Consider the following 14762-nt stretch of genomic DNA (forward strand, 5'->3'; position numbering starts at 1 on the left):
GTCACCCGGTGAAACGCTGTGTTGGTGTCGTTCAGTGAGACAGACACACTCTGGTTTAAAACTAAATGATCACAGGGGATTCCTGCACGTTAACGGGTGTCGAGGGGACAGGCTCCGCGATCTGATTGCATGTCCCGAGCCTGGATACCCCAATCTCACTGCCGACTAACTGTAAAGTGAAACAACCGCCTCGCTCGTTACACTGGTAGGCCTACTGGTGCGTAAAGGGAACGCACAGTTGGCAAACTCTCCTCACTACAACTGCCACAGCAGAAAAGCCACTGTAGGTCGATCGCTTTGTCGATTCGTGCCTCTGACACGTTGACTCGCATCATAATGAGTCGAGGCTTTGATTTCAGTGGGGATGTGGAGCTCTTTGGCCATTTCCCGTGCCTTTTTTTTCTCTAGACACATCGTTCTCTCTCCAAGCGCACACACGCTTGTCCCGGCCGAATATAAGACCCCGAATATAAAACAACCCGACTTTTTACGACCCATTCCCAGGGGGGAAACCCACGTCAAATTTTTTTAATAAAAAAAAAAAATCAAGGGCCCCCCTATTGGCCAGGGCCCTGGACATGTGCCCACTTTGCCCATGCAGTAATCCGTCATTGAGTGTATTACATGAATTCATTGATCTCTAATATAACAGTCATGATAATAATGACTTGTTCCTGCTGTTATACTGAAGAGCCGCTGTTTCAAAGTGTACTTGTCTTATACTGCCATCATGTGGAGTTAATATGTCACTGCAGGATTCAACACCAGTATTACAGTTTTTGCCTAATGCTTACACACTAATAGTGGTTGCTAGGCCCAAAGCATCACAACCTCTAACTTTGGTGACCATGCCCTAAACACAAGCACCAACCCTACAAACACAATAAGTGCTTTGCACTGTGTTTGAAATTCTCCAACACACTTTTTGCAAAACACTACACACAGTGTTTTACATAAGACACATTGGTCAAAAAGGAAATCACCTGCAATCCTTTGGAAAACACATCTATTTAAAATACAAAACACAACTAAAATTGGAAAAGCACACAGATTCACCCACATGCAAAATTAAAAATAAAGCTAATATAATACCAGTCAGTGTGAGCCTTAGCATTACACATAGACCTCAGGTGAGCTCAGCTCCTCTGTGAGACAGTAAGAGTCGGGGGAAGAGGACAAAAGAGAGCGGCAGGAGGACGATGACAAAGGAGACAACAGACGGAGACAGGGTCACTATAGTGGACCATGTTATAGATCATGGCCTAACAATATAGGAGGCTGGTCTGAGATTCCAGCCCAACAAAACAATAGCTCCATAATTAGGACATTTAGACTGGATATCAGGAATATTTTTGCTGTTGCTTCTGAAAGGATGAAATTGCATGTGATGTCGATGAGGCGATGTAGCCAGACACAAACGGGAGGCGGTATCCAAAGGATTCATAATCCACTCGCCCCATTCCTTACAACACATCTTTTTTTTTACTGTAATTGTTTCAGAGTTCATAGTGACACACTGAATTGCTTGTTGAACTGCGATCCATCCTACCTATTCGTTGTGTTTTTTTCTTTTGTTGGCCAAAACCATGAAATTGCAATATAAACTTGTTTTCTTTTCTAATTGAAAATATAGTGGATCAATCGTTCCAAAAAATTCTGCAAAAGGTTGGATACGGCACGCAAGGCGATATTTCCCCCGTTGCTTGGCAAGGGAGGACATTGCCTTTGACGTGGATGAGGTGATGTGGCCAGATGCCAACAGGAGACAGGATTCATAGCCTAAATGTCTTCCAATCATTCCCTTAGAACACTATGTTTTGTAGAATATTCTAGTTGTACCATTTCTTTTTTTACTTTTGCAAAAACCTGAAATGGCAAAATAAAATAAAAAATCTGAAGCGTTTACATTTTGTTTTCATGTGTCTAGATCAACTGTAGTGGATCAATCTTTCACAAAAAAAATCTGTATGAGACTTTTAAAGTCAAAAACCATCCAAAGTACTGAATACAGCTGTGTTTTGCGTAAAGCACATCTGTGTGTTGTTGCTGCTAGGAAAGAGTAATTCAAAAGTGCATGTGTGTATTGTTTTGATGCTAAAAACAGTTTTGAAATGGGATTGTTAGGTTTTGTTTCAAGAGTTTCATTTTGCCGTATAAGTTAGAAGTTTATCTCCATGTGCTTTGTCCTATTCGGCCTGTGTGTTAAGTTTTGACACAGTGGGCCAAAGTCTGCAACATGTGTGTAAGCATTCGGCAAAAACTGTAAAAGCTACAGTTAGAGTTGTGCACAAACCTGCTGCCTTATCCATGCTTGTTAATGTTAATTAAACTGGACTCGTCTTATAGCAACATGCCAAAGACTTAGTCATGCGGTTGTCTTGTCATGTCAGTGAGGTCATGCACTCCGCCTGATGGGCTCCACCCAGTAGGCAGGGCACACAGGTGGAGTGGCAAGCAGGTTCAGCAACAGTACAAACCACACATAAGTTTCACTTCTAATTGTATGCTGTTAGGCCTTTGCAAACTGGCCACTTTGCTTCTTTCATTTTACCTTTCAATATGACTCTTTGATGTTTAATTGCCACAAACATGGACTGGAGTAGAGCCGTTTTTCAATGTCTTGGGACCTACATTCTGAATGGTTTATGACTAACATTGGGATTACTTGAGCAGTGGTAATGGGGCCATGTGTTGTGTTCGAGATCAGGTCGTCTAGAGGAGTATTGCACATGCTTTTGTTAGTTCTATTCCTCTGCAGTACTGGAGGGAAATGTGAGCTGGAGTCAAAACCAGCAGAGCCGACCAACCTGCCAGCCAGCGTCAACCCTTTTGAAAATGAACCCCAGGCCTTCCCAGAGGAGGAGAGGGCCAACCTCCCTGTGTTTACTATGGACTACCCCAGGATCCAGGTCCCCTTTGAGTTCACACTGTGGATACTGCTGGCCTCCTTTGCCAAAATTGGTACGAGTGCAGCACTTGAGTTAAAGGTTAATGTTTGTGTTGAAATAATAACTGTTTTTCCAGATTGCATACGCTTAAAGAAACAGGGATCCACTTGATTTTCAACATCAACTCCCTAACGCAACAAAGTTCTTTTTTGCAAATGTGTTCACACACTTTTCATTAGTTACACTCATTTTCCAGACTATTTTCTAAACAGTGAACACAGATCCCATTCAAAGACATACAACTGGTTTGGATTAACTGTGTTAAAGGCATACTAGGCAATTCTGGAGAATGTTTGTTGACAAATCACTTTTTGTAAAAATCTGTCAATATCTCCTCACAATATGCTACCTGTCCGTATTGTGTATTCCCTTTGTTTACGTACCAGTTTACAGAGCTTAGACTCTATATTAACACCAGATTTTTTCTTTCAGTGCACACAGAGTACGGACAGGTAGCCCACAGTGCACATCTACTTCCTGATTGGGTAAACTGCAAAATAAAACCTGAAATGTTGCTAAATGAATAGGCAGGAACACAATTTTACCAACAAATTATTTTTTGCAAATGTCTTTCATATGTGATGTCAAAGGCTTGCATAGGCGTAAGCCGTATGCAGTATCACTAAGTCCACCTTTAAACACCAGATAATTGGTATTTTTGTTTTGTTCAATTGTCTTTTTTCTTCTTTACAGGCTTCAACATTTACAATAAAATCACCATATGGATCCCGGAGTCGTGCCTCCTGATCGCTGTTGGCCTCATAGTGGGCGGCATCATGCACGCGGTCAAAGAGGAGCCTCCCGCCGTGCTCAGCTCCAACGTCTTCTTCCTGTACATGCTGCCGCCCATAGTGCTGGACAGCGGCTACTTCATGCCCACCCGGCCCTTCTTTGAGAACCTCGGCTCTGTCATGTGGTACGCCGTGGTGGGCACCTTGTGGAACAGCATCGGCATCGGCCTCTCGCTCTTCGCCATCTGCCAGTTCGAGGTGTTTGGAGTGCAAGATATCAACCTGCAGGTCAGCCAAGGTCACAAGAAGCCTACAAATTAAAACGCTATAGTGTGTATATGAAGGTCAATTTGGTTCATATCTAATTTGTAGTAAAAAAGTCACACATGTGCTCCAGTAAATGTGTAGTTGTAGAAAATAGTAAGCCTAGTGAGACCAGACGGATTTCACTAGCTCAACATGCGTTTCTCTCCCGCAGATCAGTCTGAACTTTCTCCAATCTATGTTGGGAGGAGCCCCCTCTAGGTCCGTTTGACACCTGTGACAGGTCTTTTATTGATCAGGCTCCTCCCCTCAAAAGATTGGAGAAACGTTCCTAAAATGTTTGCAGAGAATATGGTGCAAAAACACATTTACACACCCATGTCAAATCATATGTCATTTTAGTACGTCCTGGTTTCCATGGTCGCAAATAATATTTTCCACTCCTTTCCTTGCAGGAGAACTTGCTGTTTGGTGCCATCATCTCAGCTGTGGACCCGGTGGCTGCTCTGAATGTGTTTGATGACATCGGTGTCAATGAACAGTTATACATTGTCATATTTGGAGAGGGACTCTTCAATGATGCCGTCACTGTGGTGAGTATGTGGAATATGACACAAAAAGATCAGGTTTAGTCAAATCAACACCTAAATGTAGGTTACATTTTTTACCTTTGATTTATAGTTTGAAAGAAGACATGTTGGAAGCAAAACGGCCAGGAATCTCATTTGCCTCAAGCCTTTGCTTTGTGTTTAACTCAATACTGTGTCTTGCTACTGTGTTGCATCCCAACATCACGTCACCAACAGAAAGTCATGTTGGTGCACGATATCCAGCCTGACCCCTAATTCAAACAATTCAAACAATAGTTTAATTGGCTCTAATGCTACGAGAGTGTTTGAGCAGTTGAACATGCTCGACAACATCTTTCCAAAAAAAAAAGAAAGATGATTTGTTCCTTTTTTTGCGTAGGTGCTTTCCAGCATGTTCTCCTTCCTGGCGGATATGCCAGTCATTGAATCCACCGATGTGTTCCTGGGAGTGGCCCGGTTCGCTGTGGTGGCGGCCGGGGGCGTCCTCTTCGGCCTCCTGTTTGGATTTGTGGCGGCGTTCACCACACGTTTCACCCACAACGTGCGTCAGATTGAGCCCCTGTTTGTCTTCATGTACAGCTACCTGGCCTACCTGGTGGCAGAGTGCTTTGCCATCTCCAGCGTCTTGGCGTGAGTTTAGGCAAAAACACACAGTTATCCACAAAATGCATTTGGGCCTGAATCCATAGGGCAGGGGTGGAAGAAGTATTTATTAATCAATAACTTAGTAGCAAAATACTCCATTACAAGTAAAAGGAAAGATGTTCAAAATATATATATATATTTTTAAAGGTCACATATATTGTTAATTTTCCGTTTCAAAATTGTTATTTTAGATTTCTACTAGAAACTATTTTAATGATGTAGCGTCCAAAAAACTCTTTATATTTCTCACTGTGCCATTGCTGGATCTCCTCCTTTCAGCCTTTGTCTGAAACAATCTATTTAAGCCCAGTCTGCCCTGATTTGTCCTTAATCTAACAGTTGGTTTATATGGAGGTGTGCTTATCACAGGTGGACTTGTTGATAAGTTAGGGTTGTAATGAGGGTGCGTGGCTTCTCCCCATATGACGCCATAAGGGGATAAGCCACGCCCCTCATCAGAGAACGGACTGGGGTTATGGAACACTGGTATTCAGAAAGGTGGAGGTGGAGAAAAAGAGAGAGGGTTGTTTTCCTCATACTTTGGGAGACTTTAGGTACACAGGGGACCCATATTAATGTTGAAACCCCATAAAAAAAGTGAAATTAGCATTATATGTGACCTTTAACTTTTATTTAACCAGGCGGGTCATTAACAACAAATTCTTATTTACAAAGATGGCCTGGTAAAAGAAAACTTACACACCTTTTCACAGTAGCAAGAATGTAGCCTTCGTATATGACAACTATTGTATTTAAGCATTTGTTCCTCCGTTCAGCATCATAACATGTGCCATCACCATGAAGTATTACGTGGAGGAGAATGTCTCCCAGAGGTCCTGCACCACCATCCGCCATGTTGTCAAGATGCTCGCCACAATCTCCGAAACGCTCATCTTCTTCTTCCTGGGCATGGTCACCATAACCAGTGAGCATGAGTGGAACTGGGCCTACATCCTCTTCACACTGCTGTTCACATTCATCTGGAGAGGACTTGGTGAGAGAGGATACATTTAAACCTTCTTAAAAAGCAGAAAATAGAGAAAACACAATAATATGAAGTCAACATGAACAAATTGATTGTGAAGAATTTGATTTTAAAAGATCATGAAGAATTTGAACGATAGAATGAAACACCTATGATATGAAAAGAAGTTGGTAAGGTTAAATCAAGCTGATTTTCCCAATACTTTGTCTTTCAGGCATCCTGGTGCTGACCCAGATCATCAACCCTTTCCGCACCATCCCGTTCAATTTCAAGGACCAGTTTGGCCTTTCCTACGGAGGCCTGCGAGGCGCAATCTGCTTCGCCCTAGTCTTCACTTTGCCCGACACCATCAACAGGAAGAACCTGTTTGTCACGGCTTCAATCACAATCATTATATTCACCGTTTTCATACAGGTGGACACTTAACTTCACACTTTTTCATTGTCATCATATGTATCCTTGTCAAAATGGAAGACTGAAAATGCCTAAATGCAAATCTAGTTTTTATAAACATTTTTTTTATTATCTTAATTTTGGAGCTGAAGAGACAGTATAGTTTCCTGAGGAGGTGGTTCCCAAAACAGGAGCTAAAAGACAGAGAATAGTGGATGCAAACAAGAATTAAAATGTGCTGATGAAAAACAGATCTGTGCGTGGAAACAGCCACCCTTTTAAATATTTACCTTTGTCTGTTTTCTTTACAGGGCATCAGCGTTCGTCCACTACTAGAATATATAAACATCAGGAGAACCAACAAAGTCCTGAACTCCATTAACGTAGAGTTTCACACAAGGGCAAGTATCAGCCAACGAAGATATTTATCGTTCTGCCTGTAGCTGGTGTATCATATTATTTTCTTGTGTTTTTTCCAGATGATGGAGCACGTTGTCTGTGGCATTGAGGACTTGTGTGGACAATGGAGCCACTATTACTGGAAAGACAAGTAGGAATCATGTATCTAACTAGATTGTGAAATATCAAAAGGAGTTATTTAATTATTGATACAATGGTTTGATTTAGGGAATTAGGAAGAATTCCCATAACGTCCATGAAGCGTGATATATCAGTCATAAGGCCTCGATATCGATACAGCCATTTTGACTCAATTTGTCCACTGAATTATCAATATAATGCGTATGAATACCGCCAACAACTTATTTTTCTACTGTTTTTACATTTTCAGTGAACTATGTGGAATATGGCAAACTGCATCGTATAGCTATCTATCGCGATATATCATATCATAACCCATGTATCTTGATGCATATTGTATCGTTAAATTATTGCCAATACACAAACCTTACCAGTCGCCTTTACCCCTTTGTGTTTGCGTCAGGTTCAAGAAGTTCAATGACCGTGTTTTGAGGCGCATCCTTGTCCGAGACACCCGGGCCGAGTCCAGCATCGTGTCTCTGTATAAGAGGCTGGAGCTGCAGAACGCCTTGGAGATACTTGACACTAGTATGGGAGACATCAGCGCAGCGCCATCTATCCAATCTCTCAAGTACGCTCTGCCAACTGATCTTATTTGTCTTTTTTTATCAAGGCGAGACACTGCAGGTGGATAGGGTAACATGTTTAAGGTATCGTCAGGAAACTTTGCCAGCCGATTACTTACATTGACTATCACTCTTTGTATTATTAGGAATGTTTGAATACATATGAAAATGTTGCTAATGTTGAGATGATGGCCGTTAAAGATGGTGGTATGGGATAAATATAGAAACGCAAACAGACAAAGTTTAGTCAAACTTATAATTGCGTTATAAAATTATTTGTAATGCGTAATGCAATTCAGTTTGTAAGACTGAAACTGTATCTTCTTACTAAGTGTCAGCATGAGTGCATCAGCAAAATGCTTGGAGCTAAATCTAATTTGGCTCCAGCAGATGAGGATCTTTCTCTCGGTCCTAATTGCCGTTCTCATTGTTAACGTCGATAGCACTGATGACAGAACACATTTCAGCGATGTGTCTGGTTCACTGTTCACTGCTCTTGCTTCCCTATCAGTGAAGAGAGGAGGCCGGCGTCTCGACCAAGGAGGAAACAAAATGAAGATTTTGGGAAAATACACGACATACTGTCAAAGCACATGTACAAGATCAGACAGCAGGTACATACCAAAGCGATGACATATTTTTTTTAGCGAAAACTACATTTGTGCCATGCTTTCCACCTACAGAATGAATGGTAATTTCTCCTGGTCTTTAAAATGAGTGAGAGAAGAAGTGATGAAGTGAGTGTTAACAGATTGCCTTATTAAAGCAATAAAAACTATCGTATTTTTGACCATGGAAGGTTCTAAATTTGTGGAATGAATGGAACCGGAGGAAGTTATATCAAAGGCACTGCAAATCAACCATAATATTAAATAACTTTGTTACAATATATTCTAGGAAAAGTATATTTTAATCACTATCAATAAATCCCACAAAAAAAGTGGGCTTAGATTTGTCAGGATACACAGGATTGAACTGATATCCACTCCCAAAATTCTTTCCTAATTATAAAGTGTTCGTATTCAATGTTGTTCAACTTCCGCCAAATATCTCTCTGTGCTTTCCAGACCAAGGGTTTCAACAGGTACAATCTCCCCGACGACAGCATCGCCAGGGAGATCCTGATTCGCCGCCACCCGAGCATCCTTCGCAACCTCCGGCCAGGAAGTCTACGAGAGCAGGTGGGTTTCTGTTGTAGAGAAGGTTAAAACATTATTTGTATTCTGACATTCCTCACCTTCACTCTCCCTGCTATTTCAGCCCGATCAAAATGTACCCAAGTCCCAGAGATACTTCTCCCTCCAGCCTGGAGGAGATCTGGAGACGGCCTTTCCCCTACGGAGACGAAGTCACGGTGACACAAAAAGGGTTTATCCTGCAAGAGTGGGATGATATTAATGTGTGACACTTTTTTCAACACTGTAAACCATGAATCTCAACTTTTAAATAACTTACATCAACTTAAACTTCCCCAATCATTCTTAGCACTATTATAAAGATTATTACAGAAGGATTTTTACATGTTGGTATTTGTCTGATTTGTGATTCATTTTCCTCATAAAACATGCTGAAAATGCATTTTTAAGACGTGTACATAGTATTCATGTATTTATAAAATGAAAAAGATGTTCCCCTATTCACCTGAAGTGCCCCCCCCAATTAACTAAACTAATGCTTGAATATTATCTCCACTGTTAGCTGGTGTGTCCACCCGCTCCTCGACCCGCTCTCTACTTATGAAGAGGCTGAACACCATCAAGGAGGCTCCAAAAGCAGGGGAGCAGCAAGCTGCCTCCACCCGCCCACACTCCTCCTCTCCTGGGGTGGATCTCTTGGATGAGGGGGGTCCTGGAAGCAGAGCACCAGTGTTGCATTTGGCTGATGAAGACCCCACTGACTCTGAAGGTGCAGGAGAAAGAGGGGGAGCACCTTGTCCTCCTCCCGGCTGGGTACCGGACAACCAGGCCCCCCTGGATAACTGTGCAGGAAACCCCCTACTCAGACACTTGTGTTAACAGAATTTAATTTGCTTTATTGTATAATATTTTAATGCACAATACATGCTTTCTGGCTGTTGAACTTTGTCCCAGTTTTGCTACAAGTTTGTTGTTTAGCCTTGAAGCCTAATAAGATTTTGGCCCATACAGAGGTATGACGCATTCATGTGCACAGTAGCTTCACTCCCCATATTCTGTTATCAGACATTGTATGAAGGATAACACCAGCTGAGATGAATTTCTGGGAATGTATGCCTAATTAAAACATTTCTGCTTTCGCCAGCAAAATAAGGGCTGGACACACCAAACCTAGTATGTGTTTGCGCACACACCAACTTCTCTTGCATATAATCTCTGTACACTGTTCATTCGATGTATTCAATCATGTAAGCCCATTTGTGGTACATTGTTGTTTGACCCTTGCTGCTGTTTGCAAGTAAATTCACCTGCTTCCAAGAAGGCCTGACTCAGTTTCAATTATTCAAATACTTGGGTAGTTTGATGAAATAATTCTAGTAACAAATGGTCCTTCGAGTGAGCCGGATCCAACATCCTCTTCTCTGGACAAGAAGAGCCTGCACCGTGCACGGGGGAGTCCAAGATCTCTCGACAAAAGACCTCCAGTAAACAGAGCTACAAAAGAGGCTGTCTGCAGACTCGACTTGGACGGAGAGGGGTGACGGAATCCAGAGCCTGAGCGAGTCGGGGCTTTCTTGAAATCAGGTGAATATAAACAGCTGATTTTGTGTTATATTTGTTCTTACTTAGAGACGAGTAAGGTAACTACTGGCTTACATAGAGACGAGTAAGGTAACTACTGGCTTACATAGAGACGAGTAAGGTAACTACTGGCTTACATAGAGACGAGTAAGGTAACTACTGGCTTACATAGAGTGGTTTGAACAGGGTTCAAGTCCCTGTTCGGGCCCCACGTTGGGGTCTCAACCTGTAGTGTTTGGGGAGATGCACTAGAGACAAACCTATCTCAGCCTTTGGTGTTTGAGAATTTACACTGTTAAAAACAAAAGTCTCACGTACGTAATTAGATGATCATTAGTGTGGGGTCGAGGGTGGTCCCTTTATTCTGACAGATATAGTTTGTTCCATTAAACTGAGAGTTTTGTAATTCGGGAAGGTTTTATGGAAACAAATTGATATCTGGCTGCTTGTTGTTACTTAGCCTGGGGATATAGTACTGCTCCAGGGAGTTAGTCTATGACAGGTTGTTTATTTGTTTTGTTTTGTTATGTTTGTCAATAGTCTACAACTGCAGAGTAGACTTATTTGTTTTGTTTAGAATACATCACATAGGGTGTTCTAGTTTTAAATTGGTGAATTTTGTTAATCAATTGGAGGGAATAGGGGTGTTCATCCTGTTTAAATAGATTACTGGGTAATTTGATATTAGATTTTACATTTTAAAAAAAAAGTCTCCTCTACCCCTTCCTGTGTCTCTTTCCATTGAGACCCATAGTGAACCTTAAAGATTAAAGGTGCAGTCAATCATTTGAAGTTCCAGCATAAACTTACAAAAAAGCGACCTTTTGTGTTCTTTTTATGAAAATGTTCACTAAAAAGACTTGTTCAATGCTTTTGATTTGAATTACAAGTTAAAGGGGATTTTTATGCTGAAAATATGATCATAATGTGTATTGTTGATATAAATTGATTCAAAAACTGGTTAACTGTAAAGACACCTATACTTAACCTACATGTTAACTTTTGTTATTTGAAGAACAAACTATAACACCATGTCAGATTTGGAGAAGTAGAGAGCTTCTCATATCTAGAAGGAATGTGGTGTGTGTGTGATTCAGTCCCATGCAGAAAAGGGAGGGCCTGTCTCACTGCCTGCCTGTGTGTGCTTGAATGCTGCCCAAACACAGACAACCATGTGGAAGAATGAAATCAAACCTATCCTAAAATGTTGTTGTGCGTTAATTGTGACATCTAGAGCAAGCAAAATGGATAGGATGATATTTTAGAAACAACCCTGGCAGAATGATGAGCATTTCTTTTGAGAACATGTTACTGCTCGAATTCATTCTGTTTCAGATGCAAGGAGAAGACCAAGCTGACCATGCTTCAATAAGGACAATTGGACACTGAGGAACAATCTGAATCGGTTATGGTAATATCCTACATAACCATTCCCCCAGTGACTGTGATATGAAGGACACTTTGCGTCAGAATGCCACAAAAGGACTTGTTGACCATCAAGACGACCTAGGTTCCTGTTCCCTGGCTTCTACAAAGACTGTCCTCTATGAAACTGTACATAGACAAAGTTGCACCAGTACACACACTTGCATTTTCACAACTGTGATGTTGATGTACTTGATATTATTCTGCTTGACTGAAATATATTTACTCATATGCTTTGCCCTTTTGCTTTGAAGTGTTGCAAGAAAGTTGCATTAAATATTATAAAAAGGGTGGAATGTTAACAGAATTTAATTTGCTTTATTGTATAATATTTTAATGCACAATACATGCTTTCTGGCTGTTGAACTTTGTCCCAGTTTTGCTACAAGTTTGTTGTTTAGCCTTGAAGCCTAATAAGATTTTGGCCCATACAGAGGTATGACGCATTCATGTGCACAGTAGCTTCACTCCCCATATTCTGTTATCAGACATTGTATGAAGGATAACACCAGCTGAGATGAATTTCTGGGAATGTATGCCTAATTAAAACATTTCTGCTTTCGCCAGCAAAATAAGGGCTGGACACACCAAACCTAGTATGTGTTTGCGCACACACCAACTTCTCTTGCATATAATCTCTGTACACTGTTCATTCGATGTATTCAATCATGTAAGCCCATTTGTGGTACATTGTTGTTTGACCCTTGCTGCTGTTTGCAAGTAAATTCACCTGCTTCCAAGAAGGCCTGACTCAGTTTCAATTATTCAAATACTTGGGTAGTTTGATGAAATAATTCTAGTAACAACTTGTTACAGGGGTTGCGAGGGTCCAAGAGTTCATGACCGACACAGAATGAATGGAGATGCTCGTGAGGACCAACTCATTTTAATGATTAAAATAACATTGGGAAGATTATTACATAACTTATGCTCAAAGCTTGGTGAAAGATACAAATAAAACCGACTTTTTACTATGGCGTAAAAGCATTGTGACATCATCTGTTTTTTTTCTTACTGCCCTTCTCTGAATTTTTTTTTTAACTCAACCTGCAACATTTTTTCAATGAGTCCTAAAATCTTTGTCTGAAAATATTGTACAAGACATTAAAATTATTGAGCTCACTCAAACACAGGCACAATTGTTACTTTTAATATACATGTCAAGCCAGCTTTCAGTGAAGGAAAGTAACAAAGTACATAATATTATGACTTCTACCACTAATGTATTTAAGTACAATTCTTAGTTATTTGTACTTTACTTAAATATATTTGTGTTTCAGTTTAAGGTATTTGTACTACTGTATTGCTCCTGTACAATATAATACCATCATCTCATGTTATTCCATTATAGTTTCCAGCTTTCCTGCCAGTGTCATTAAATAAGACAGGGATTTCCTTTAGGTTATAGATCCAGTTTTATTACCTGATGCATATGGATATGGAGTTATATTACATCATTGTATTCTAGAATTTAACCAGTACATTTGCAACCAGACACATAGTGGACCAGCAGGAACTATTAAACTCAGGAGAAAGGAGTAGATAAAGGCTCTAGTCGTTTGCTTTAATGTCCTCTTTTATTGGACTCTCTGACGGCCTTCCAAACCCAAGATCAAATTTCAAAGTTAACATATTTGTATCTGCTAGCCACACAGGGAAAAAAGTGTAAAATATATTGCCTTCAGAGACAGGCTCTTAAACGCAGAATTTCAGACAGAGACTGAAAAGGGGAAATTCAGCAATGGCACAGTGAGAAAATATAAACGGGTTACGATTACGCTCGGCTTCCTGCTCTAATGAAAGATCTCCCAACAAGATCATCAGTGTTTTATTGTTAACTTCAAATCACCACAGTATGAAATTAACAATTTGTAGTAAAGAAAGTAAAGTAAAGAAAAACAAAATCATCACAAATGCACATACAGTATTGGGAATATTACGATAATTGGGGAAAATATGAAGATAAACGTACCTGTTAAAAAGAGTGACAATTTTGCTCTGTGTTTTTTACATCCCAAAGGGGCGTTTTAACTAAATATCCATTCTTCAAATAATTTGTCTGTCTTTGATTAGAAAAGGAGGTAAGGGGAGTTTTCTGTCAATACTTTTGTATTGTTTGAACAGCATTTGTTTAATATATTTCCTATTTTTAGATTCATATACATATAGTTACATTCAAATTGCTGAGGCAAGAAAGCTGCGTGCTAATGACGCCTAATAGAGATCCAGATAGATAAAGAAATGAATCAGTGTATGTAAACGGACACGGACTAAGACCCGAACGCTTTTATAGTTACTGTATTTCCACTTCTAATATGCATAAAGAGCCAGAGCGGGAAATTGACCTCATGGAATGGAAGTGAATGGAAACATCCAATAGAGACTAAAAGCTGCTCGTGCTCAAAGCAAGCGATTACACTCTGTGATAGATATATGATTGGTGGAGTGGAGATTCGCCAGCTCATCAAATATGAATTCTGCTCATGCATTTATAATGGACACAACAGTGTTACTGTAAGGTACAACAACAAATCTGGGGAAAAGAGATAAAGAGGGGCAGTGCTTGATTGTATTCAAATATTCAATGAACATCTTGCGATCTCAAGAAAACAGAGCTTGTTTGGTGGTTATAACGAGTAGGCCTACTTCAAGTATTGTAATCATGGCCTTTCTTGGCTTCCGTAAATATCCCCTCTTCTTAATCTATTGTCTTAAGTAAAGTACTATTTATTCAGCAGCGGGTTTCTCAAAGGGTCAGAGTTTGCATTTAACATTCATTCATCAACGTGTTTTTCAAAAGCAAACAGACAACATGTCTTTTCAAAATGTCTTTCATCCAAACGCCAAACGCGTGTTATAAGAAGCTTTTGAACATGAACGTCAGGGAAAAAGAAAATGCTTTTGGATTAAAAAACAAAAAACAAAACGCCTGCGATGTCTTTGCCTGCAGCCAATTTG

The 14762-nt window shown here is 40.3% G+C and overlaps 1 protein-coding gene across 1 annotated transcript; it reads left to right on the forward strand.

Annotated features, from left to right (window-relative positions):
* The first annotated feature begins 2499 nt into the window (after window positions 1-2499).
* Window positions 2500-10110, forward strand: LOC307270119 (sodium/hydrogen exchanger 2-like). Its single transcript, XM_080053282.1, has 13 exons — window positions 2500-2961; window positions 3642-3967; window positions 4399-4536; window positions 4913-5163; window positions 5955-6172; window positions 6378-6577; window positions 6868-6957; window positions 7036-7106; window positions 7500-7667; window positions 8174-8276; window positions 8730-8843; window positions 8923-9016; window positions 9361-10110. The coding sequence occupies exons 1-13, from the start codon at window positions 2679-2681 to the stop codon at window positions 9675-9677; spliced, it is 2373 nt and encodes a 790-aa protein (XP_079909408.1). The 5' UTR covers window positions 2500-2678; the 3' UTR covers window positions 9678-10110.
* Window positions 10111-14762: the final 4652 nt, after the last annotated feature.

This window comes from Ammodytes marinus (genome assembly GCF_949987685.1).
Source record: "Ammodytes marinus genome assembly, chromosome: 24".
Taxonomy (NCBI): Eukaryota; Metazoa; Chordata; class Actinopteri; order Uranoscopiformes; family Ammodytidae; genus Ammodytes; species Ammodytes marinus.

Excerpts from the sequence above, each read along its gene's own strand:
- LOC307270119 (XM_080053282.1), top strand. The coding sequence starts at position 2,679 with ATGGGGCCATGTGTTGTGTTCGAGATCAGGTCGTCTAGAGGAGTATTG. Across the intron at positions 6,173-6,377 it reads ATTCATCTGGAGAGGACTTG|GCATCCTGGTGCTGACCCAG; the intron begins GTGAGAGAGGAT and ends TTTGTCTTTCAG. Across the intron at positions 7,107-7,499 it reads CACTATTACTGGAAAGACAA|GTTCAAGAAGTTCAATGACC; the intron begins GTAGGAATCATG and ends TGTTTGCGTCAG.